The 26,276-nt window shown below is 37.9% G+C and overlaps 1 protein-coding gene across 35 annotated transcripts in view; it reads right to left on the bottom strand.

Annotated features, from left to right (window-relative positions):
- CEP112 (centrosomal protein 112) overlaps positions 1-26,276 on the bottom strand; it is a 705,692-nt gene that overhangs the window by 401,434 nt on the left and 277,982 nt on the right. For all 35 annotated transcript variants that reach the window (XR_008481664.2, XR_008481665.2, XR_008481666.2 and 32 more), the window contains one exon: positions 5,265-5,447. Coding sequence is in view for 32 of the 35 variants with exons in the window: in XM_054256393.2 (XP_054112368.1) it covers positions 5,265-5,447 (183 nt within the window). In the remaining 3 variants the exon portion in view is untranslated. The remainder of the gene's footprint in view (positions 1-5,264; positions 5,448-26,276) is intronic.

Here is a 26,276-nt window from a genome sequence, read left to right as displayed (position 1 = left end):
AAATACAGAATTGTAATGTGTGGTTTTACCAGAAGTCCACCAAAAATATCTTATTTTCTTTTTACAAAATTGAAGTGGAATGATCAAAACTTTCCCACCAACCTTCTAATGCCTGACATTAAACACTGTACACTGCAGTAAAGCCCACTTAGTACTTAAAACACACTCTGCTCTAATACAAATAACTCGGTCCATCAGGGATGAGTATCACATCTTGGTGTGTACACAGCTGGAACACCAGGCCACCACTCTGATGTGACCATGTGTGTCACTAGGGAGAAGAGGGGAATAAAAAGCAGGGTCACATTAACAGCAACAGCCCCATTAGGCTGGGGGAAAAATGGAGTTTACATAGCTTGGTTTTTCCAAGCAATCAGTCCACTTTGATCCAAAGAAACAAAAATATATATACCTCAGAACCAAGCAAATGATATTAATGAATAAATATTAGTGATAAAATACTATTTTGGTTATGTAGGTGGGATATGATTCATTTTAATGCAGGTGTAAGTAACTTTCACTCTTGGAGTGAACTACCATTTGATTTTATAATTTCTTTTTCTAGTTTTTCATAATAAATTCAGAGAACAAAAAATATCAGATCTAAGAAAGAGAGTAACATACTTGGGAATTGATATTAGGCATTAACTTCTAAATAATTTCTAAACTCAGCTATGTTTCTAAGTTTTCCTTCGTGAAGACACTTTGTAAGCATTCCTGGCCCAGTGATAAAACAACTATACTAAAATTTGCTAGGCTGTGACTTAAAATATACTTTCTTATGATTCATAATATCTGCAAAATTTTATTTCTTAAGGCATGTTGTTTTTTGATTTGAGAATAATATTCTCAATAAATTAAAATTTTGGCACATAAAATAAAATCTGGTAATTACATTTTATAAAAGTACTAAAGAATCTAAAGTTTCCCCACCAGATTTTATTTCCAATGTTTTACCATATGGAAAATATTATCAGCTATATTGGTCAATGTCCTTTATATTAAGTCTAATGGCATAAATTTCTCTCAGAACTGGGAGCTTAAAAAAAAAGAACTGCTATGATATTTTTATTAAATATTTAGAATTACACAATTCACCACGTTTCCCTCTTTGCTGTGGCTTCTAGGCAAGCTCAGAGCTAAAATTTCCACTTACCTGTTATATTTTTTCTTCAGTATACGTTTTCTAGGGTGGTTAATGTAATTTATTGCCTAATTACTATTTTCAATTATTTTAAGTGTCTGTTTATTATAAAATGCTGCTTTAGATCCTTTTGGTAACAGCTGGCATATAAAAAAATTAAAATGTTTTCACTCGAAAAATGCTACCAAAGACCAAAAGCCATGCATATAGGTATAACAAGAATGTTCAGACTATATATATTGTTAAATTCACCCTTGGAGTAATTTTTAAAGAATGATAGCCAATGTTCAATCCCCTGAATGCAGGTACATACTCAGTTTATAAAGATTTTTATCTTGGGCCAAAATTTGCAAATGCGTGGAAAATAAGGAAATGCAATTGAGATACAATTTTTAAAATTAAAATTGTCCTATTCATATCTTTTTAGGAAAAGTTTTTTTCTAAATGGAAGAGAATTATTACAAATTCTACATTTAGGAATCAGTGTTAGGTTCAGCTCTTAATGTGAATCAGTATGGCAAAATCAAGATAATTTGTCTATTTATTATGTAAAAATTATTCATATTAGATTTATGATTCTCAGTGTGGAGGATTAACAAAGGCATTTAGATGCCAATGTTTTGCAAGAGCCATTGAACTATATGCAAATGCTAACTTTAATATATTTTTTAGATCTGGCTGATGACCTTCTGCAAGGTTGCTGCATTTAATTTGCATGATACTGATGGTGACACACAATGGCTGCTGGTTACCCTAGGTGTCTGAATGTCTCTACTGCAACAGGTCACATAGTGGTCCTAAAATGAAGATGCCCCCTCTGGGGAGGATCACAAAGGTTCTATGCAACAATCTCTACAGTATTCACACATACCACTCACCGTGGCACAAACGTAAAACATCAAGCTATCTTTAAGTGGTTCAGGGCCCTAAAAAGACAAGTAAGGAATCAAGAAACCTATGTTCCATTTTTTCTTCTAACTCAACAGGATAAACAATAGAAATTCTCTCATTATATTATAGTTCAAAAGCAAAACAAGAATTACATATAGAACTTTCATGTTAGAAGCAGTTAAGATTACATTTATAAATTTTCTAATTAAAATATGATTGAATTAATGAAATCATTCTCCAAAATAATTTCAATAAGAGAGACCTGGTAAATAAGAAATATTCAACAGTGATGTTATGAATATCTACAAGTCTTGATTTCTACTGATCTGAATACTTTTTCTTAAACATATGACCTTAGGTAGATACCAGACTGAACATCTTGTATGATGGAGATAAAATTTAATGTGCATGTTAGCAAATTTATTTATTACAACATAATATATCCTGCCATTGAAAATCAAAGTACTATAACAAAAATATGATATACACATAAAATAATTAGCTAACTGAACCAAATCAAATGAGGAAAATAGTTCATTGTCCTTGGGGCATTTCTATATCTTATTATTGCTCTTTAAAACAGAAATTATTAGTATAACAATTAACTTATAGTACTATAAAACAAATTTACCAAAAGGGAGTCCCTAGTTGGAATGATTCACCTTAAGGTTGGTAACTATACTTTATAATAATGATTTTCTAATCAGCATGCAATGTACTACATATTTGGAAGAAGTCAAAAATAGACTTCAAGGAAACTGTGCTCATTTAAGAAACTGAGGGAAGAGAAGCAGTATACGAAGCCATAGTATTCAAAATAGATATTTCACTGTTCTTTTGGTTAAGTATTTCAAATAGTCCCTTTTACAAAATGGCCTCCATTGCTAAAGTAGACTAGCCACACATTAACTGAAAATGAAATCTCTCTGAAATTAAAATTTTTAACATTATACAATCTAACATTTAATATATGTTTGTTCTGCATCAAACTACAATGGGATGATTTGAAAAAGATCTTTGATTTTGAAAATTATATGCCTACTTTGTTTTCTTGAAATTTATCAATGAATTTAGAACTTAAAAGGTATTATACATTAGATTATTTAGACCACAACCATAAAGAGATATATTTTGAAAATTTAAGACTTACCTGAAATATCCTCAATAAATAACCAAAGATAAATAAAAATTATGAGCATTTTGGTATACATGATAAGATTTTTAAAAATACAGCTTATTGCTAAAAGTTTTTAAAATTGTATTCTCTAAGAACAACTAAGTACAACATATACGAAATTATTTTCCTGTTGACCAAGAATTCATTTAGCCTGTTTCCATTGCTTACTGGCATTCCCTTGACAGCAATTCCAATTAGTAAAACGTTCCGAGAAAGACACGAAATATGAGCAATATAATCCTAAACTACAGTATTTGAGGAGGCATAGAGTCCTCATACTTAATGTTTCAACAGGAAGAAATTCAATTAATAACCTTATTGTACTATCTCGTGGCTTTATTATACGTAATAGTATTAAAATTACCCTTTTGTTATGATTGGATGAACCGCACCCTACATGGCAGATACGACACATGCAAAATCACAAAGGTTTCCTCTAAATTTGGCCTCCACTTGTATCGGCTTCCCATAACAGCCCCCAAATAATAGGAAGTTATGTAAACTAGTGTATTTTATTTTATCCATTATACAATTCTACTACGCAAACAAATCCTACACTGACTCAGAACCCATATCTCTTGTCATGGAAAAACAATGGTAAGGTTTAACATCACATTTGATGGAGAATATAAACTAGGAAATATTCCTAATAAATTGTATGGAGAAAAGTCAAAACACCAGCATATATTTCATAAAGGCTGTAATGAGGTTGGTGGCAAAAATAAAATACACGATGATTTAACAGGAACCACCTGAGTATTCTGTGGTGGCAACTACAATGATTACCTTTTTAGGTAGCAAACCACCGTAAAACAAGTTGAAAATAATTGTACTCTAAATGTATATCATTGACAACAAAAGCTGTGCTGAGTATATTCATATTGCATCAGTCATTCTCTGAAAGTAGAAGACAACTCAAGGTCAAATGAAAAATAACCAGTGACTCCTATTCTTTGCCTTACTACCTCCCGCTGTCCACTCAAAAAATTAACATCTTACTTAATTAGTACTGTGTTTACATTTAGATAATTAACAAATTGTTGAAAGACATAGTGTAACAGAAGGTTTGTTTTGACTGAAAATTATATTATTTGGAGAGGAAGGATAACTAGAAGAAGGTTGTGTGGTGTGGTTAGTGTGGTTAGTCTGGTTAGATTTCAATGGAAAAAGAGGTATTTAGACCTAGTATACAATATGGTTTTATTAGAAAAGAACATTATCTTTTTATTGTTATCAATTGCTCTTAAATTTTTCTTTAATACAATTTCACAGCAATCTCAAGAGGACACACTAAAGGCCCTTGATTATATATATTCTAAAGAATGTATTGTATCACAAAGATACACATCCAATAAGATTTCTTTTTTCATCTGAAATTCATAAAGATAATTTTCCATGCTGACAGTGCACATTTCATCCACAAGTTTGAGGAGTCAAATGCTACCACAGCTGGGGGTTATTCTGCCAAATGGCTTCCAACAGGGACTACAGAGACGTGGGCTAGGAGGCATGTGTGTGTGCAAGAAAAAGCAACAGACCTGATGGGAAATAGCCCTTCTTTGGAGTCATTTTTATCAATTACCATCTGAGTGATCTAATCAAATATAGGCTAATGAAAACAGCAACACTAGGAAGGAAAAGCAAATATTAAAACAGCTGCTTGATTACCTACAGAGATTAAAACAAAAAGCAAGGAGTGAGGCTGATATATTTCATAGGGATTTGCTAAGGCTGAAGGGAGGGGTAAGGGGCAGATACCTTAAAAAAATCCATCATGAAAGGAACTGAGACAAGATTATAAAAAAAGGGGGCCAAGTTATAGCGCGCCATGGGATTTTTAATCTGGCTACCTGTGGTTTCTGTAGTTAAGGCTTTATTCATCCCAAAACAGGGGGGGAGGTGTTGGGGGGAGAAAAAAAAAAAAATCACATGTATATGTCAGATTTGCAAATGATCAAACAGCGTGCATCAACAAGAATAATAAGAAAACATTAAACGCTGATGACTTTTTAAAAATAGATACCCGTTTTATCAAATATTATTGATAATTACCTGTGCTTCTCGTTTCTTGAACTCCTGAATTTGATTTTCGTGCTCCATATTGGCAGCGCGAAGCTGTTTTTCCAGGTTTTCAATCTCCCGTTCATGGTCTCGGACTAGGCTATCCTTCTCTGCGTTATGCTGCTGTAATAGGTGCGTCTTCTCCTGTTCATGCTCCAGCTTCAGCTCTACTATCTGATTGGACAATGAGGAGGACAGTTCATCAACAGAACATCCTTGTCGTCATGACAACTCATGTACAGCTTAATTTTTCTCTAATTTGTCCAAGTTGAAAATTTTTATTTTTGCATCATTATTACCTCACCCTTGAAATACTCTCATTTGTGGGGTGGTAGTTATACAAACCACCTAATATTCAAAATAGTTGGGCATATTCAGTAAATCCTTCTGCAATCTGTTGACACAAATGTCCGAACATTGAAAAAATATATATTTTGAATGCTAGTCACTTCCTCCCCAAGAATTCGGGTATTTCTGATCAGCAATGGTTATAAATGGTTAATAGTCAGTACGCTTTGCTTTTGGCTTAAATATACACATGTGAAAAGCAGCAATTAAAACGGTCAGTTTTCTTCATGATTTACAAATAAAAGATCGGAGCTAAATACGCATCTGGATTATTGTATATACAGTTGTCTTTTCAAAAATAAAATGATAAATTTCAAAGCTCTATTATCTTGTTGTCAGCTACGGTATACCAACATAAACAGATGTTATGTGTTCCAGAAGGGCACCTGCTGTGCTGCAAGCTTGCGCCATGATTTCATAAAGAGCATTCTATTCTCAGAATCCTTTCCCAGTCCACTCCACACTGGAGACTGTGACCTTGGCCAGTCTTAGCCTCTCCCTGCTAGACTGAATGGCAGCCCGAGACCAAGGGCCTGGTTGCTGCAGCTTTGATACTAATCCTCCCAGACTGTGCACAATGGCACCCTACCTGGCCTGCAAACTATAGCCAGCCAGGCTGTCTTTGAAGCAGGTGATGAATAGGGGACGGCAGGAAGCCAGCTTCCCCAGTGAACTCCAGGCCACACAGCTGCTAAGAACAGTCACTTGGATTTTTCTTCAGTTTTGGTGGATTTCAGGGGGAAAACTGCTGTTATCTAGAATATGTTGTGTTATTTTCGGCGTGAGAATCCATCTTCAAAAAAGCTAACAGTAGGAGCCTGCTCCAAATCGATCTTGTTTCGTGCAATGAATCACCAGACTACCTTATCTTAAAGCTATAGTATTCATTTCTCCAGGCATGCACACTGTACAAAATTTGGGAAATTTTCTTATTAAATTCATAATTCTTATCTCCTTATTACAAATCAAGAATCAAAACACAAATGAAATTTGCTTTAAAACACAGGTTTCAAAATGTTTTCTTATTGTGATTAAAGAGGTGCTGGTACCATTCCTTAAACTATTCTAAACAATAGAAAAAGAGGAACTCCCCCCAACTCATTTTATGAGACCAGCATCATCCTGATACCAAAACCTGAGACACAACAAAAAAAGAAAATTTCAGCCCAATATCCCTGATGAACATTGAAACAAAAAGCCTCAATAAAACACCAGCAAACCGAATCCAGCAGCACATCAGAAAACTTTTCCACCATGATCAAATCGGCTTCATCCCTGGGATGCAAGCCTGGTTAAACATATGTAAATCAATAAATGCAATCCATCACATAAACAGAACCAAGGACAAAAATCACATGATTTTCTCAATAGATACAGAAAAGGCCTTCAATAAAATTCAACACCCCTTCATCCTAAAAACTCACAATAAACTAGATATTGATGAAATATATCTCAAAATCATAACAGCTATTTATGAGAATCCCCAAACCAATATCATACTGAATGGGCAAAAGCCAGAAGCATTTCCTTTGAAAACTGGCACTAGACAAGGATGCCCTCTCTCATCACACCTATTCAATGTGGTATTGGAAGTCCTGGCCAGGGTAATCAGGCAAGAGAAAAAAATAACAGGTATTCTAATAGGAAGAGAAAAAGTGAAACTGTCTCTGTTTGCAGATATCATGATTCTATATTTAGAAAACCCCATCATCTCAGCCCCAAATATCCTTAAGCTGATAAGCAATTTCAGCAAAGTCTCAGAATATAAAATCAATGTACAGAAATCACAAGCATTGCTATACACCAATAATAGACAGAGATCCAAATCATGAGTGAACTCCCACCCACAATTGCTACAAAGAGAATAAAATACCTAAGAATACAACTTACAAGGGATGTGAAGAACCTCTTCAAGAAGAACTACAAACCATTGCTCATGGAAATAAGACAGGACACAAACAAATGGAAAAATTTTCCATGCTCCTGGATAAGAAGAATCAATATCATAAAAATGACCATATTGTCCAACGTAATTTATAGATTCAATGCTATCCCCATCAAGCTACCATTGACTTTCTTCACCAAATTAGAAAAAACTACTTTAAATTTTATACGGAACCAAGAAGAGCCCATATAGCCAAGACAATCCTAAGCAAAAAGAACAAAGTTGGAGGTATCATGCTACCTGACTTCAAACTGTAATACAAGACTACAGTAACCAAAACAGCATGGTATTGGCACCAAAACAGATATATAGACAAATGGAACAGAACAGAGGCCTCATAAATAACATTACACATCTACAACTATCAGATCTTTGACAAACTCAACAAAAACAAGCAATGGGGAAAGGATTCCCTATTTAATAAATGGTGTGGGGAAAACTGGCCAGCCATATGCAGAAAACTGAAACTGGACCCCTTCCTTATACCTTATGCAAAAATTAACTCAAGATGGATTAAAGAGTTAAACATAAGACCTAAAACCATAAAAATCCTAGAAGAAAATCTAGGCAATATCATTCAGGGCATAGGCATGGGCAAAGACTTTATAACTAAAACACCAAAAGCAATGGCAACAAAAGCCAAAATTGACAAATGAAATCTAATTAAACTAACAAGCTTCTACACAGCAAAATAAACTATCATCAGAGCAAACAGGCAACCCATAGAAATGGGAGAAAATTTTTGCAATCTATCCATCTGACAAAGGGCTAATATCCAGAATCTACAAGGAAGTTAAACAAATTTACAAGAAAAAAACACACAACCCCATCAAAAAGTGGGCAAAGGAAATGAACAGACACTGCTCAAAATGTGGCCAACAAACATATGGAAAAAAAGCTCATCATCGCTGGCCATTAGAGAAATGCAAATCAAAACCACAATGAGATACCATCTCATGCCAGTTAGAATGGTGATCATTAAAAAGTCAGGAAATAACAGATGCTGGAGAGGATGTGACAAAATCGCTTCTACACTGTTGATGGGAGTGTAAATTAGTTCAACCATTGTGGAAGACAGTGTTGTGATTCCGCAAGGATCTACAACCAGAAGCACCATTTGACCCAGCAATCCCATTACTGAGTATGTGCCCAAAGGATTACAAATCATTCTACTATAAAGACACATGCACACATATGTTTATTCCAGCATTATTCACAATAGCAAAGACTTGGAGCCAACCCAAATGCCCATCAATGATAGACTGGATAAAGAAAATGTGGCACATATACACCATGGAATACCATGCAGCCATAAAAAAGAATGAGTTCATGTCCTTGGCAGGAATATGGATGAAGCTGGAAACCATCATTCTCAGCCAACTAACACAGGAACAGAAAACCCAAACACTGCATGTTCTCACTTATAAGTGGGAGTTGAACAATGAGAACACATGGACATAGGGAGGGAAACGTCACACACCAGGATCTGTTGGTGGGTAGGGAGCTAGGGGAGAGATAGCATTAGGAGAAACACCTAGCATAGATGATGGGTTGATGGATGCAGCAAACCACCATGGTACGAGTATACCTATGTAACAAACCTGCACATTCTGCACATGTATACCAGAACTTAAAGTATAATTTTAAAAAAGGAGTTGGAAAATCGATAATAAATTTCTAATCATAATGTATTACTATTTAGAAGAAAGAAAAGTATGCAAACTCTTGAACACAGAACACTTATAACAATAAGACAATGTATAAATAGTAAAGAAAAATGTATTTTGCATCTCAGAACAGTGATGTGTTATAGTGAATTTGTATTTATTCAAAATTTAGGTGTTTTCCCTGTATTATTATACTTTTGGCAATATGCAGAAAAAATAGTATGAACATTTTATCCTAATAGATACTATATAGTATACGAAAGTTTTGATTATTTAAAATAAATGTGTATGCTTTGTTCTGTGTCTCACCACAACTATGATAATCCCAACAAAAGAGAGTTATGCTCTTGCTATTGCTGTTATGACATTCTGCTCAGGAAGCTGAGTGAATGAATTACTGCGTTGGTATATTTTTATTTCTTGTATACATTATTTCTACTCAACATTATACCACCAAGGATCATTATAATAAAATTATAAACGTTAATCAAAATCATTTAAGTATGTAACACACTGAAGGGAAATAGGAGGTAGAAAGTTCTATTGAGATCTTCTTGAAAGCCTCAGGAACACTGGGAGAAGGAATGTGACTTAAAATTGATTAAAAGCAAAATATTTTACAATATTCTAGAATGAGAAAAGTAACCAAATGAGCTATAATTGGGGCAAAAAAATTGCAGAATTTTCTCCCAACAAAAATCACATGACTAGAACTGGCTGTGAGATCATTAGTAATGACACTTCCTTGTTCTGGGCTCTAGTAATAATGCACTTTCACAGTAACTTTCTAAACAAAGACGTCTGAAGTGTTCTTATAGATTGATCAGTAATCACGCCCACATTCAAATTTCACTTTATTCATTTTTAAAAATCAGAAAAAAAATGAAACAGTGATCATCACATTTGAAGCCTAAACATAAATAGTCACAAATGATTATTAGTTTGATATTTTGCCAGGTTCCTATTGCTCAGTGATTCTACTTAATGAACAAATCTCAAGATTGCCAAAGCCTCTTAAATACCATTCACTTTTACCTCTTCTGCTTGGGTGAAGAATAACGAGGATAATTTTCCATTTAAAGTGCAATAGCTCGGGCTTGTCTGCTAAGCCCAATACTACGTGGCTAACTTCTGGATATCATGAGCTCTTTTTAGTCTTTTCCTAGGCTTCTTCGCTGTTAGCATCTTCTGGCAGGGGTATCTTCTCCAGATAAATGGTAGAGTACAGAGGAGAAGCTCTAATGTTCCGGTAATATCTTGACAATGGTATTCATAACTACAAAGGACATTATTAAGGTATTTATATATATATATATATATATATATATATATATATATATATATATATATATATATATAAATCAAAAGCTTTACTGGTGCCCAGCCCCATCCATGCAAATAAATGTTGAAAGAGTCATCTGGACTTTCCACTTATCCTTTACTTGTGGATACACCTCAGAGGTAAACACAAAGTAGCACATCTTCTTCATATTGGACTAGTAGATACTTTGGTTGACCAACAATAATGTCTAACAGAGTTAATGATTACCAGGAGGTAGAATGTAAAAGATATGGACATGTAAAGGATATAAAAGCAGACAGAATGCACAAAAATGAATATTAAATTGTTAATAAGCTTTCTAAGTCAAAGGGTATGAGGTGTCCAGACCCATAATACATTCTACAAGAAAGAACTAGATGCACCATCATTAAGGACCCTGCTTAATTAAGGCTGGCTAAGGAGTGCCCTGTAATAAAAGAGGGAAGGCTTCAAGTTCCTTAATCCAAAAGCACTGAGCTATGGGACAGAAAACAATACTGGGTATGTGCCCACCCTAAACATATTAAAGCAGACTGGCATGTCTTCCAGGGACAATGGTAGTGTTAGCCCTCAGGTGCCAGCACCTGGTAGCATCTGATAGTCCTTTGAGATGCTAGAGTTGACAGCTTGGTGATTGGGGTTCATGTGAGAAAACAGCTTCATTGCCTAGAAAATACTGGGTTGACTCACAGGAATTGTCATTTTTGTAAGGCAAAACAGGAGATGAAAAAGGGGCTGGGTACAGTGGCTCATGCCTGTAATCCCAGCACTTTGGGAGACCAAGGTGGGCAGATCATCTGAGGTCAGGAGTTCGAGTCCAGCCTCACTAAAATGGAGAAACTCTGTCTAAACTAAAAATACAAAATTAGCCAGGCATGGTGGTAGATGCCTGTTATTCCCAGCTACTTGGGAGGCTGAGGCAGGAGAATCACTTGAACACGGGAGGCGTAAGTTGCAGTGAGCCAAGATCGCACCACTGCACTCCAACCTGGGCAACAAGAGTGAAATTCCATCTCAAAAAAAAGAAAAAGGGGAAAAAAGGGTCCTGCTCCACCCACTATGCTACTCCACAATATACATTGAACCTGAAATTCAAGAGTAAAGTTTTGAACTTCTGAAGTTCCTGAAAGCATCAGCCTCCATTTCAGAATGGCCAAAATCCTCTACAACTTGATGATGAGGTCTTCACTCCAACTGAACTATCACGTAAACACCTAAGGACAAGCGAACATTCTAGGTCTCAAGAAAGACCATGATGGAACCACTGGACATCCAAGTCCCTAGGGATCTTGGAATATATATTTTAAGTCCTGGTAACTGTTTTACAGTGAAATTAGTGCTAGCAAATATGGCCTGAACCCCTTTTAATAATCATATAAGGAAATAGAAAAGGAGATGGAAAAAGTAATTTCTTCTCAATATACAATATGTAGAAGACTAACATATCCCAATAACATTACTTAATGTCAGGAACGCCAGTGCTCGAAACATAAATTATAGAAGAATGCATCATAACACATTGAAAGGGGAAATTGTAGTACAAAATGCTAACCAAAATAATCTTGAAGGTAATCAAATTACAAAATCTACATAACCCTGTTGTAAAAATGGGTTAAAGCTAGAGAAAGTAGGGAGAGTGGTTCTCCATGTTCTCTCGCTAAAAAAGGAGAAAGAGGGAGTCACAGTTAGGTACCCTGGAATTATATTTGTCCTACAACTCAGTAATAATTGCTCTCATTTAAGTAAATAGAAATATGAAAGTTTAAGAATTTGAAGGGACTTAGAGGCTAGCTGGTACAATGTTAATCTTAATCTAAAAACCTTCCCTACTAAACCCTGATAGTCATTTGGCTGCTGCTGGAATGATTTTACCAACGGGGGAATAACTGTATTCCAAGAGAAGCCAACGCCTCATACTGAACATACTTGGCACTAGAACTTCTGGGTAAAGATAATAGGGAAAAATGAAAATTGTAAAAAGAACAAAAACAAATGTTAAATACAGAACAAGGGAACATTCACTGGCAGTGAACAAACAAGGAAAGAGGAATAATAACTTGGCTATAAATTTCAAAAGGAGGTAGTCAAGGACAGAAAGAGAAGAATCTGACATGGTTTGGTCAGACATACTCTTTTGTCCTTATACCCTAGAAGTAGAACTGGTAAGTTTAAATTATGCTGAGGATTATTTTCCAATATCCCAGTTTTTGAAAAAAATAAACTGAAGAGATATCATTCACTTTTCCCTCTTCTGCCTGGGTGGAGGATGAGGAGGACAGTTTCAATGGTGTAAAAATGACTATTAGAGAGAGATGAATAAAATTAGGAAAGTAAGAAACTTGGGCTCATCTTCTCTGATAGAACATAAGATTTAGAGCTTACATAAAAAAGACAACACTCTCTCATACATAGAAAAACCCCAGTGTATGGCATTAATAAATTGTTAAAGACAGAGCCAGTATCAGTTTCTCCAGCAAAAGTTGTTCAGAACTACAACTAAGCTCTTTTTCTCCATCCCAATCATGATCCCCCCCAAAAAAAAGCAATGAAATACCTGTGCCTCCATGCTGAAATTCAGAAAAGGACAGACAGACTGCATATAAAGGCTGAAAAGCAGTCGAAAAATTCATGAATATTATACCAGTCCATTTAATATATTTGGACAGAGCTGCCCATGTTAAGCCCAAGCAAGATGAGGGAGGAAAGTATTTGGAAAACTAGAGAAACATTAATTACATTAGGAAAAAGGTGAACTTAGCAAAAAAAGAAGAGGAAAAGAAGAAAGGAAGGAAGAGGCCCATCATTAAAAACCAGAAACAATTATAAGAGGACTTAATAAGAACATGAGTGTAATGAAAGAATAATGTAAGGATAACAAGATAAAACAACAGAATTGGCCAGGTGCGGTGGCTCAAGCCTGTAATCCCAGCACTTTGGGAGGCTGAGGCGGGTGGATCACGAGGTCAAGAGATCGAGACCATCCTGGTCAACAAGGTGAAACCCCATCTCTACTAAAAATTCAAAAATTAGCTGGGCATGGTGGTGCACGCCTGTAGTCCCAGCTACTCGGGAGGCTGAGGCAGGAGAATTGCTTGAACCCAGAAGGCAGAGGCTGTGGTGAGCCGAGATCGTGCCATTGCACTCCAGTCTGGGTAACAACAGCGAAACTCTGACTAAAAAAAAAAAACAAAAAAAACAAAAAACCAGAATTAACTAAGGACCCAAATAATTCCATCATGAAATTGATTCTAAATCAGGAACAACAAGCTGAATAAACATGGTGAACAATCAAATCATTGACATAGATAAAGGCCTTCAGGTAATCATAGTAAAGGTCCAGGAAAAAGACAAAGAGAAGCTAAAGTAGAAAGAAAATGATAAAAGAAAATCCAAGTAAACACAGACATGGTATCAGAAAATTTCCCTAAAATTAAGAGATGAATGTATATATCAAAAAGACACACTGTAGACCAAGAAAAATAGATTCCAATTGAAGAAAAGAAACATGAAAGAAAACTCAAGGACTATAGTGCCCAAACCACTCTTGGGGAAAAAGAAAAAAAAACTTGGGGGTAAATTTCAAGCAAAAGATGACCAGAGAAGCTGTTTCAAGATCAATGTATGCAACAAAAGGCAATCCATGGTGTATATAAAGTTTCGGGGGGAAAAAAATGATCAAAAAATTTTATGCCCAGCTAAGATATCCTTCACAAATAAGAAAACACAAAGTGATGCTCAACTGTCCAAAAATGCAGTGAATACAACTATAAGCCCTTCTTGGAAAAGCTTCTTGAAATCTCAGTAGTCAATAGTAGATCAAAATAAGAACTCAGGTATGAAGTTGTGCTAAAAGTCCTGGTGGTGAACACATTGATTTAAATACAAAACTAAGTTTATATAACTGTGAGAATTATGGGTTATAGAAGAGAATATAAATGTTATAAACTTCAATGATGCATAAATAATACCACGGTTGACAAAACAGACTAGTAAAAGTAGGTGGAAAGATGTATAGGCAGTTTAATTTTTCTCTAACAGAGAATAACTAATGCCCTCAAAACTGAATGAAAAGATTTAAAAATTACTGTAACTTCAATGTATTTGTAATTTCTAACATTCTAAGAAATAATCTCTGATGTGATTAAAAAACATGTTTTTCTAAATTTTGGAAATTTTCCATTTTCACTGAGGACAGTGGCTCACCCTGTTATTAAAGCACTTTAGGAGGCCAAGGCAAGATGATCACTTGAGCCCAGGAGTTCAAGTCCAGCCTAGGCAATGTACCAAGACTATCTCTATAAAAAATAAATAAAAAAGAAAAAATGAGAGAAATCTTTCCATTTCCCTTGTTTCTTCAAATAATTTAACATATAATTTTTTTAATTTAAAGTGGCAAATGTAGCATGGTCCTGTTTCTAGAAAATTGTTTTTGTCTATGTAAATATTATATAATATTATATAAATAAGAAATATTCCCTTTGGGGGGAATATTTACTTGTAGTGGCAGTACAAGACTCTTAAGCAAGGGATGTGGTCTTTCTTGTAACAAATGGGTTCTGGGTCTATGAACTGACATAGATCTGGGACACTTACTAGAGGACTATGATTTTCCACCCTAAGTGGAAAACGTTTCAATTTCACTTACCAGTTCTGGATGTTTTACTTGATGTTGTACAAGCCAAGTAGTATTCTCACTGGCTTCTATCTTTTTATTTTGAGACAAAGTCTCCCTCTGTCACCCAGGCTGGAGTGCAGTGGCATGATCTCAGCTCACTGCAACCTCTGCCTCCCAGGTTGAAAAAATTCAACCTGGGGAGCCTCAGCCTCCCACATAGCTGTGACTACAGGCATGCACCACCATGCCCAGCTAATTTTTATATTTTTAGTAGAGACAGGATTTCACAATATTGATCAGGCTGGTCTTGAACTCCTGACCTTGTGATCTGCATGCCTAGGCCTCCCAAGGTGCTGGGATTACAGGTGTGAGCCACCACCTGACCACTTTGTCTTATCTCTCAGAACACAGCTCATTATCACCAAAGATCCTTGCAGGGCAAGACACCTCAAGGGCAGGTCTAGCCTTGCTACCCAGTACAGTAATCACATCTACCTTCCATCTGACATCTGAGTGCCTCATGTAATGCCTGCTGTTTTGGAACCCAGCTTTCCTATTGAAACTAGGCAGCTCAGTTCCACAGCAGTGTCTCCAACTGTCGGCCCCAGAATACAGAGGATGCCACCACGGAGCTGCTAACTGCTATGGGTGCCCCTCCCACCAGGGTACCTCAGCACCTTAGTGAAGGCCATAACCTCTAGGCCCTCCCATTCACTGGCTTCTCTGGACTAAAGAACAAAACCACTCTCATACTCTCACTTCCTGATACTTTGGCCCTTCTTCCATACCATGCCAACACAGTTCTCTCATAACTGGAGTAGCACTCTATCCAAAATTATACTGATCTTCGGATTAATAGTTCAAGAGACATGTGGCTTTAAAGTGTTGGCCATTAACAGACAAGGATTTTTCTACAGGGTTGCCAGGTAACACTTTCCTCTCAGGTGCTACTCAAGGGCTCTCTGTGGAAACCCTTTGCTTTTTGATTGTAAAATTTAGTGCTAGTTTTACTAGGTTCATGTAAGAGTAATTGTGGAAGTCATTGAGGTGTTTGTCATTACTTTCAATGGCAAAACCTACAATTACTTTTGCACCAACCTAACAGTTCATTAGACTCAGGTTATTAAGATGCATACTAAGAAACAGGTAACAGGCACAACGGGCCCTGGTATTTTTCATGTAATGAGACATAAATTTAATATCATTGGGTTGTGTCTCTGAACAATTTGCATCTGCAAAATTGCACACTTGAAATGTCAAAATAAGTTACTAAATTTGTTAGAGCTGCAGAAATTTGGTGCTAGTGGGGCAGAGTCTACCGTAAAGTTAGTAGTTTCACAAGACCGATTTTATATCCTCACTAACGGATGTTGGAATCTTTGTTTTCAGTTAGAGTTACATGACATAAAATGTGCTGTTGGGTACTTCACTGTATGAGAAAGACTTCCTTAAAGATAAAACTAAGGACATACACAATCTTCTCTGAGTCTTTGGAGTCAGAGTAAAAATACATTTTAGCACAGAAAATACCACAATCTGGTCTGACTTTCTTAACATTTTAATAGAAATAGGCATAAAAATTTGTAAAAAGGAGGCAGTGTGTCAAAAACAGAAACAGAATGTGTCATTTGGGATGGCCATGTGACTCCCAGATTAGATATCTGCTACAACAAAAGGGCCATCCATGAAATCTGTCAATCAACAGCTCAGTTTAGACATGTAAGTTCTCCCTATTTAAAAGTTAATGTTGCTCTGATAACCACTGTTAGAGATGGTACAGGGCCTGCCAGCATACACCGCTTCTTCATTCCTTTTCCTCTCTAGCCAGTCATCAACAGCCGGGACAACTGCCTGCTGAAGCTCCCGAAGCTCATGATACAGGGAGAAGGCTGGAATCACAGCCGTTGACTACCAAGCTGATAGATGAAGCATGGACTGGAAGCAGGTGCTCTCTCCTGCAGTTACCTTTCCCATTTAACACTTCAAAATACTTCTCTGGCACCTGTAGATGATGAGTGACAATTACCCTGAGCTTTTAAAACTTTTTGGAAAATGAGCTATTACTTTCTAAGTTTTTATCTGCCAGATCTCAGTTGAAACTCAGGAAGGACCCAGATAGTCAAATGCTTCAAGAGGATTTTTTTTTTCATGGTTTAATAATGGATAACTCAAGTCACACAAACTGAGAAAATCAATTAACTAAATTCAATTAACTAAAATTAATTAACTAATTAATAAACTCCATAAAGATGGAGTTCAAAATCTTTAGAAAAAAACTTGTCTTAACTGTATATTTTAATTCATTTTACTTCATGTGTCTAATTATATCACTGCTTTTAAATGAACATGAAATATATAAATCATGTAAGTTTGCCAGCTAGAGTTCGTAATTCAGAAGGACCAATATGTCAAGCGGATTATAAACTCTTCCAATATATAGGACTATTTCTTTACTTTCTTTACCTTGCCTACCACAACGGTTTGTAAATTATTCATTATTTTTGAATGAAACAAGGTGAAAGATGGCGGGGTAGGAGCAGCTCGGGGTTGCAGCAGCTCGGGGTTGCAGCAGCTAGGGGTTGCGGCTCTCAGTGAAGGCTCAGAGGGTGAGTTCAAGCTGCATTTTCAGAAGGATCTTTCTTGCCCACAGAATGGGGGGATTCCCAGGTCGAGGAGAGACACGGAGCACCACTGCGGCTGTTTTGGCTGGCACTGCCGTTGTGGCCTGCACAGCAGTGCAGCAGCACTCCGCACAAGGCGCACTGGTCTGGATGCCCTGTTAAACCAGCAATCTGAGATTTGGGAGGGCAGATTAGCATATCCATCTGACTGAACAGGACTTGGACAGTGACCAAGACCAGGAGATTCCCAGGAGGCTACACTTGAGCCGGCGCAATGGGTTGCTGCACGGGAAATCACACGGATCCCGGTCCCCAATAAGCGGGCGACTGAAATACCTGGGAGAGAGTCAACCTTTCAACTTAGGAAAGGGAAAAAGAGGGGCTCTGAGGCAGCGAGCCAGGTGACCAGGCTCAGCAGGTCCCACCCCCACAGGGACAAGCAGGGCAGCAATTCCAAAAGCCCGGGTTTGAGAGTTTCACTGCAGATGCAACTGAGCCCAGGACGGCAGCTCGGTGGAGGAGGGGCATCCCCCATTGCCGAGGCAATCTGCCCCTATGTAAGTATACTCCCATTGCTGTAGCAGCCTGCCATTGCCGAGGCAACCCACCATAACAGATACTCCGCCAATAAAGAGGCAACAGAGCAGAGCACACAACAGCAGGGCGGGGCCGTCAGCAACAGGGCGAAGCCCAAGGCAACGGAGCAGAGCCGGCCACAGTAGGGCGGAGCCAACGCCAAGAGGGCGGAGCCTCGGCAGGCAAATAGTGACTAGACTGCCCCCTAGCTGGGCCGGAAAGTGCAAGGGATACTCATAAAGAAAGCCCTAACGCCCTGAGACAGAGCATCTGAGGAAAAAAAAGGGGTTTTATGAGTTCTGCTGCAGCAGACTTAAAAGTATCTGCCAAACAGTCCTCAATGAAGAATGGAGCTCACAGCTCAGCACTCGAGCTCCTATAAAGTACAGACCGTCTCCTCAAGCAGCTCCCAAACCCCTGAATATCCAAAGAGTCACCTCAAAAAGGACTGATCAGACTGACATTTGGTGGGCATCACTCTGGGACAAAGATAGCAGAAGAAGAAACTAGTAGCATCCCTCACTGTTCCGCAGCTGCTACAGGTGTACACCAGACAAGCAGGGACTGGAGTGGACCTCAGCAGTCATACAGCAGAGGGGTTAGACTGTTAGAAGAAAAACTAAGCAACAGAAATACTTCACCATCAACAATCTGGGCGTCCACTCAGAGAACCAACCAAAAAGTCAGCAACTACTCAGACCACAGGAGGATAAACCCACAAAGATGGGAAGAAACCAGCGCAAAAAGGAGGAAAACACCCGAAACCAAAACACCTCGCCTCCTAAAGGGAGCAAAACTCCTTGCCAGCAAGGGAACAAAGCTGGATGGAGAATGAGGGTGATGAAATGACGGAATCAGACTTCAGAAGGTGGATAATGAGAAACTTCTGTGAGCTAAAATACATGTTCTAAATAATGCAAAGAAACTAAGAACCTTGAAAAAAATTTGAAAAAAGATTTGAGGAAATGATAACAAGAATGGACAACTTAGAGAGAAATATAAACGAATTGAAGGAGCTGAAAAACACAACACAAGAACTTCGCGAAGCATGCACAAGCTTCAACAGCTGAATTGACCAAGCAGAAGAAAGAATATCAGAAGTCGAAGATCAACTCAATGAAATAAAATAAGAAACCAAGATTAGAGAAAAAAGCGCAAAAAGGAATGAACAAAGTCTCCAAGAAATGTGGGATTATGTGAAGAGACCTAACCTACGTTTGATAGGTGTACCAGAATGTGATGAAGAGAATGAATTCAAGCTGAAAAATACTCTTCATGATATTATCCAGGAAAATTTCCCCAACCTAGCAATATAGGCCAATACTCAAATGCAGGAAATACAGAGAACACCACAAAGATATTCCACAAGAAGAGCAACCCCAAGGCACATAATCATCAGATTCACCAGGTTGAAATGAAGGAGAAAATACTAAGGGCAGCCAGAGAGAAAGGTCGGGTCACCACAAAGGGAAGCCCATCAGACTCACAGCAGATCTCTTGACAGAAACTCTACAAGCCAGGAGAGAGTGTGGGCCAATATTCAACATCCTTAAAGAAAAGAACTTTCAACCCAGAATTTCATATCCAGCCAAACTGAGCTTATAAGTGAAGGAAAAATAAAATCTTTGCGAACAAGCAAGTACTCAGAGATTTTGTCACCACCAGGCCTGCTTTACAAGAGCTCCTCAAAGAGGCACTACACATAGAAAGGAACAACCAGTACCAGCCATTCCAAAAACATACCAAATGCTAAAGAGCATCAAAAAAAAAAATAATCTGTACCAACTAACGGGCAAAACAGCCAGCTAGCATCAAAATGGCAGTATCAAATTCACACATAACAATATTAACCCTAAATGTAAATGGGCTAAATGCACCAATCAAAGACAAAGATGGGCAAATCGGATAAAAAGCCAAAACCCATCAGTGTGCTGTATCCAGGAAATCCATCTCACACGCAAGGATACACAAAGGCTCAAAATAAAGGGATGAAGGAAGATTTACCAAGAAAATGGAGAGCAAAAAAAAGCAGGAGTTGCAATTCTCATCTCTGATAAAATAGACTTTAAAGCAACAAAGATCAAAAGAGACAAAGAAGGTCATTACATAATAGTAAAAGGATCGATACTACAAGAAGAGCTAACGATCCTAAATATATATGGACCCAATAGAGGAGCCCCCAGATATATAAGGCAAGTTCTTAACAATCCACCAAGAGACTTAGACTCCCACACAATAATAATGGGAGACTTTAACACTCCACTGTCAATATTAGACAGATCAACCAGACAGAAAATTAACAAGGATACCCAGGGCTTGAACTCAGACCTGGAACAAGCAAACCTGACAGACATTTACAGAACTCTCCACCCCAAATCCACAGAATATACATACTTCTCAGCACCACATCACACCTACTCTAAAATTGACCACATAATTGGAAGTAAAGCACTCCTCAGCAAATGCAAAACAACTGAAATCGTAACAGTCTCTCAGACCATAGTGCGATCAAGTTAGAACTAAGAATCCAGAAACGAACTCAGAACCACACAGCTTCATGGAAACTGAACAACTGGCTTTTGACTGTTGACTGGATAAACAATGAAATGAAGGCAGAAATAAAGAAGTTCTTCGAAACCAATGAGAACGAAGACACAACATACCAGAATCTCTGGGACTCATTTAAAGCAGTCTCCAGAGGAAAATATATAGCAATAAGTGCCCATATGAGAAGAGTGGAGAGATCCAAAAGTGACACCCTATCATCAAAATTGAAAGAGCTAGAGAAGCAAGATCAAAAAAACTCAAAACCTAGCAGAAGACAAGAAATAACTAAGATCAGAGCAGAACTGAAGGAGATAGAGACACGAAAAACCCTTCAAAAAATCAATAAATCCAAGAACTGGTTTTTTGAAAAGATCAACAAAATAGACAGACCACTAGCCAGACTGATAAAAAAAGAAAAGAGAGAACAACCAAATAGATGCAATAAAAAATGATAAAGGGGAAATCACCACAGATTCCACAGAAATCCAAACCATCATCAGAGAATATTACAAACAACTCTGTGCACATAAACTAGTAAACCTGGAAGAAATGGATAAATTCTGGGACACCTGTGTCCTCCCAAGCCTAAACCAGGAGGAAGCTGAAACTATGAATAGACCAATAACAAGGTCTTAAGTCGAGGCAGCAATTAAGAGCCTACCACACAAAAAAAGCCCAGGTCCAAATGGGTTCACAGCCGAATTCTACCAGACACACAAAGAGGAGCTGGTACCATTCCTTCTGAAACTATTCCAAATACTTCAAAACGAGGGAATCCTTCCCAAATCATTTTATGAGACCAACATCATCCTGATACCAAAACCCGGCAGAGACTCAACAGGAAAAGAAAACTTCAGGCCAATATCCATGATGAACATAGATGCAAAAATCTTCAATAAAATACTGGGAAGCCGATTGCAACAGCACATCAAAAAACTTATTCATCATGATCAAGTAGGATTCATCCCAGGGATGCAAGGCTGGTTCAACATACACAAGTCTATAAATGTAATTCACCACATAAACAGAACCAAAAACAAAAATCACATGATTCTCTCAATTGACGCAGAGAAGGCCTTTGACAAAATTCAACAGCCCTTTATGCTAAAAACCCTCAATAAACTCGGTATTGATGGAATGTATCTCAAAATAATAAAAGCTATTTATGACAAACCAATAGCCAATATCATACTAAATGGGCAAAAACTGGAAGCATTCCCTTTGAAATCTGGCACTAGACAAGGATGCCCTCTTTCACCACTCCTATTCAATATAGTACTGGAAGTTCTAGCCAGAGCAATCAGGCAAGAAAAAGAAATAAAGGGTATTCAAATAGGAAAGGAGGAAGCCAAATTGTCTCTATTTGCAGACGACATGATTGTATACCTAGAAGACCCCACCGCCTCAGCCCAAAAACTCCTGAAACTGATAAGCAACTTCAGCAAAGTCTTGGGATATAAAATCAATGTGCCAAAATCACAAGCATTCCTATATACCAATAACAGACTGAAAGAGAGCCAAATCAAGCACCAACTGCCATTCACAATTGCTACAAAAAGAATAAAATACCTAGGAATACAACTTACAAGGAACGTAAGAGATCTCTTCAAGGAAAACAACAAACCACTGCTCAACGAAATAAGAGAGGACACAAACAGTTGGAGAAACATTCCATGTTCATAGTTAGGAAGAATCAGAATCATGAAAATGGCTATACTGCCCAAAGTAATTTACAGATTCAACGCTGTCCCCATCAAGCTACCATTGACTTTCTTCCCAGAACTGGAAAAAACCACCATGAACTTCATATGGAACCGAAAGAGAGCCCGCAACTATCTTGCATGATCTGCACATGTACCCCAAAACCTAAAATGCAATAAAAAAAAAAAAGAAACAAGGTGACATTCAAAAAACAGAATTACAAGTAGGCAGAAGAGAGCTGCTTCATCTTCCCCATCACCAAATTGTCTTGTCTACCTGCAAAGTCCCTGCCTTACCTATGGTTTGAACGCATGGCTGGCCTTGCAGCTACTTAAGATGAGTCCCTTCATCTGTACACTGGATTCCATCCTCTCTTGCCAAATTAAGCACATTGCTCTTTATCCCATCAGTCTCTGCATCATCAACATTTTCTTCTCCATTGGATTAGTCTCATCAACAAGCAAACATGTCTTTAGCATATCTCATTAAAAAAAAAACTTTCCCTTGACCCCACATATCCTTCTAGATATCACCCATTTCTCTGCTCCCTTTTCTTTCAAAATTCCTCAAAAAGGCTGTTCACAACCCATTCTCTGTCCACGCATGTAATTCAGGCTTCGATTCTCATATTCTACTGAAACCAGTCTTGTTGAGGTGGCTAAAGACCTTCTTGCCATCCAGTGGTCAGTGCTCAGTCCCCATCTAACTTCCCTTCTTGGCAATACCTCAAATAAGTGTTTATTCACTTACTCCTTCCTGAAACGCTGCATACAGCTTATGGGAAATCCCACCTTCTTAGACTTTCCTTTTACCTCACTGGTTGCTCCTTCTCAGTCTCTTTTCCTGCTTCCTCCAACTCTTCCAACTCTTCCTTATATGTAAGTGTTGGTAGCCCCTCGACTTAGTCCCGGAAGTTCCTTTCTTTTCTCTCTATTCATGTCTCAGTGTCACCACCATCCACCTGGCTGCTCAGCTGGAAAACTTCTAAGTCACATTTCAGCCCCCTCTTTACCTTACATTCTATTCCATATCTACTGACAAGTCCTGCCTGCCAAAGAGATCCCAAATCTGACTATGTGCCATCTCCCCCACCATGCCCACCCTAGTACCAGCCCCGGTAACCTCTAACCAGCCTACTGTAACCATCTCCTAACTAGGTCCCCTGCTTCCTCTCCTACTTCCTTCATAATCAGTGTTCTACACAGCAGCTGGAATGATCTTTAAAAAATGCAAATCAGATCTTGCTCAAATGCTCCAATGGCTTCTCAACACACTCAGAATAAAATCCAATCTCTCACCACAGTCCATAGGACACAACATAATCTACCCTGTACTTAACCTTGGCTCCTACCACTCCCTTCCAAGTCACTCCATTCCAGCCACAAACTAACCCACCTCATGGCTGTTGCAACTGCTCTTCCCTATGCCTCAAATATTCTTTCCTTACCACAAGTTTTTGTATGGTTTCCTCCTTAACTTCATTCAGGTCTTAATTTGAATATCATTTCAGCAGAGTCCTTCACTGACAATCTTATCTACAATAATACCTTGCATAAAATAATAACCATGTGTAAAGCAGCCCTCTCACAAACAATTTACTTTGCTTTATTTTTTCTTCACAATAGTTATCAATAACTCACCCTACCTTAAATTATGTTTTGAGAAAGAGAGAGAGAGAGTGCGTGCGTGCGTGCGCATGTGCGTGTATGCGTATATGCATATATGCATGCATGGTAGAGGTGGTGGTGGGTAGTGGTAGTCGGGTAAAGACTCTACATTTTGTGCACTGTTATATCCTAAGCACTTGGAAGAGTGTTTAGCACAAAGCAGTCACTCAATAAACATGTGTTAAATAATGAATGATTAAGAAAGCATTATTTCTACTCTATATTTTAAATGTACTTAAAGAAGGAATAATGAATTAGTCCGTATCACTATCCAGTAAAACTTTTTTTCTTTTTTGAGATGGGGTCTTGCTGTGTCACTTAGGCTGGATGAAGTACAGTGGTGCTATCAAAGCTCACTTTAACCTTGAACTCCAGGCTCAAACAATCCTCTCACCTTAGCCTCTAAAATAGCTTGGAATACAGGCACACGCCACTATGCTGGTCTAATTTTTTTTTAATAGAGATGGGGGCTCACTATGTTGCCCAGGCTGGTCTCTCACCCCTGGCTCCAAGCAATCCTCCCTCCTGGGCCTCCTGAGTTACTTGAATTACAGCCATAAGCCACTGCACCCAGACCATCTTTGTTCTTTTAATATCCACTCTAGCTAAAGGTGCCACTTGGGTTTTTTTAAATTATTATTACTTTATTTTTTATTTTATTATTATTATACTTAAAGTTCTGAGATATATGTGCAGAATGTGCAGGTTTGTTATATAGGTATACACATGCCATGGTGGTTTGCTGCACCCATCAACCTGTCGTCCACATTAGGTATTTCTCCCAATGCTATACCTCTTCTACCCTCCTCCCACTGACAGGCCCTGGTGTGTGATGTTCCCCTTCCTGTGTCCATGTATTCTCATTGCTCAACTCCCACTTATGAGTGAGAACATGCAGTGTTTGGTTTTCTTTTCCTGTGTTAGTTTGCTGAGAATGATGGTTTCCAGCTTCATCCATGTCCCTGAAAAGGACATAAACTCATTTTAATGGCGGCATGGTATTCCATGGTGTGTATGTGCCACATTTTCTTTATCCAATCTGTCATTGATGGGCATTTGGGTTGGTTCCAGGTCTTTGCTATTGTGAACAGTGCTACAATATATGTACATGTGCATGTGTCTTTATAGTAGAATGATTAATAGCCCTTTGGGTTTATACCCAGTAATGGGATTGCTGGGTCAAATGAAATTTCTATATCTAGGTCCTTGAGGAATCGCCACACTGTCTTCCACAATGGTTGAACTAATTTACACTCCACCAGCAGTATAAAAGTGTTCCAATTTCTCCACATCCTCTCCAGCATCTGTTGTCTCCAGATTTTTTAATGATCACCATTCTAACTGGCGTGAGATGGTATCTCATTGTGGTTTTGATTTGCATTTCTCTAATGACCAGTGATGATGGCTTTTCTCATATGTTTATTGTAAAAGTGCCACTTGTTTTAAGTTAGATGAAAATAGTTTCAGGCCAAAAAAAAAAGGAAGGGAAGGCCCTTCTTCAGTTGCCTTTCACTAAGTATCTGTGCCCATTCTATGAATCTAAGCTCTGACCACTGGGTCTGGACACAGAGGCCCAGGCTCTGTAGCATCACTGCCTGTGTCTGAGTCTGGCAGCCTAATGGCTGGGAATCTGGTACTTTGCCATCGCCTGCAAGACCAATCTGTGATTTGTGGTGTAGCTATATTCCCTGAATTAGGGGCTTATTCAGAGAAATAATTTGAAAGGCTGGAATCATAACCTGATATGTAGTGGGGGCTTAAAAATTATTTATTATGAATTTAAAGAGGAAGGCCAAACAAACAAAAAAAGACTTTCAAAAAGAGTATGATAAGGCAAGCAAGAATAAAAGAGAGTAAGAGCAGCATACTGGATGTACAATAAATCATATATATTTAGAAATCAGTAAGTCATATGGAAATCCATTTTGAAGATATTTTAGGGAGCCCCACAAATTCATGGTTATTAACCTCATCTGGAACCTCAATACCAAAAAG

Source organism: Callithrix jacchus, chromosome 5 (genome assembly GCF_049354715.1).
Source record: "Callithrix jacchus isolate 240 chromosome 5, calJac240_pri, whole genome shotgun sequence".
Lineage (NCBI taxonomy): Eukaryota > Metazoa > Chordata > Mammalia > Primates > Cebidae > Callithrix > Callithrix jacchus.
This window is presented reverse-complemented; position numbering and strand designations above follow the sequence as displayed.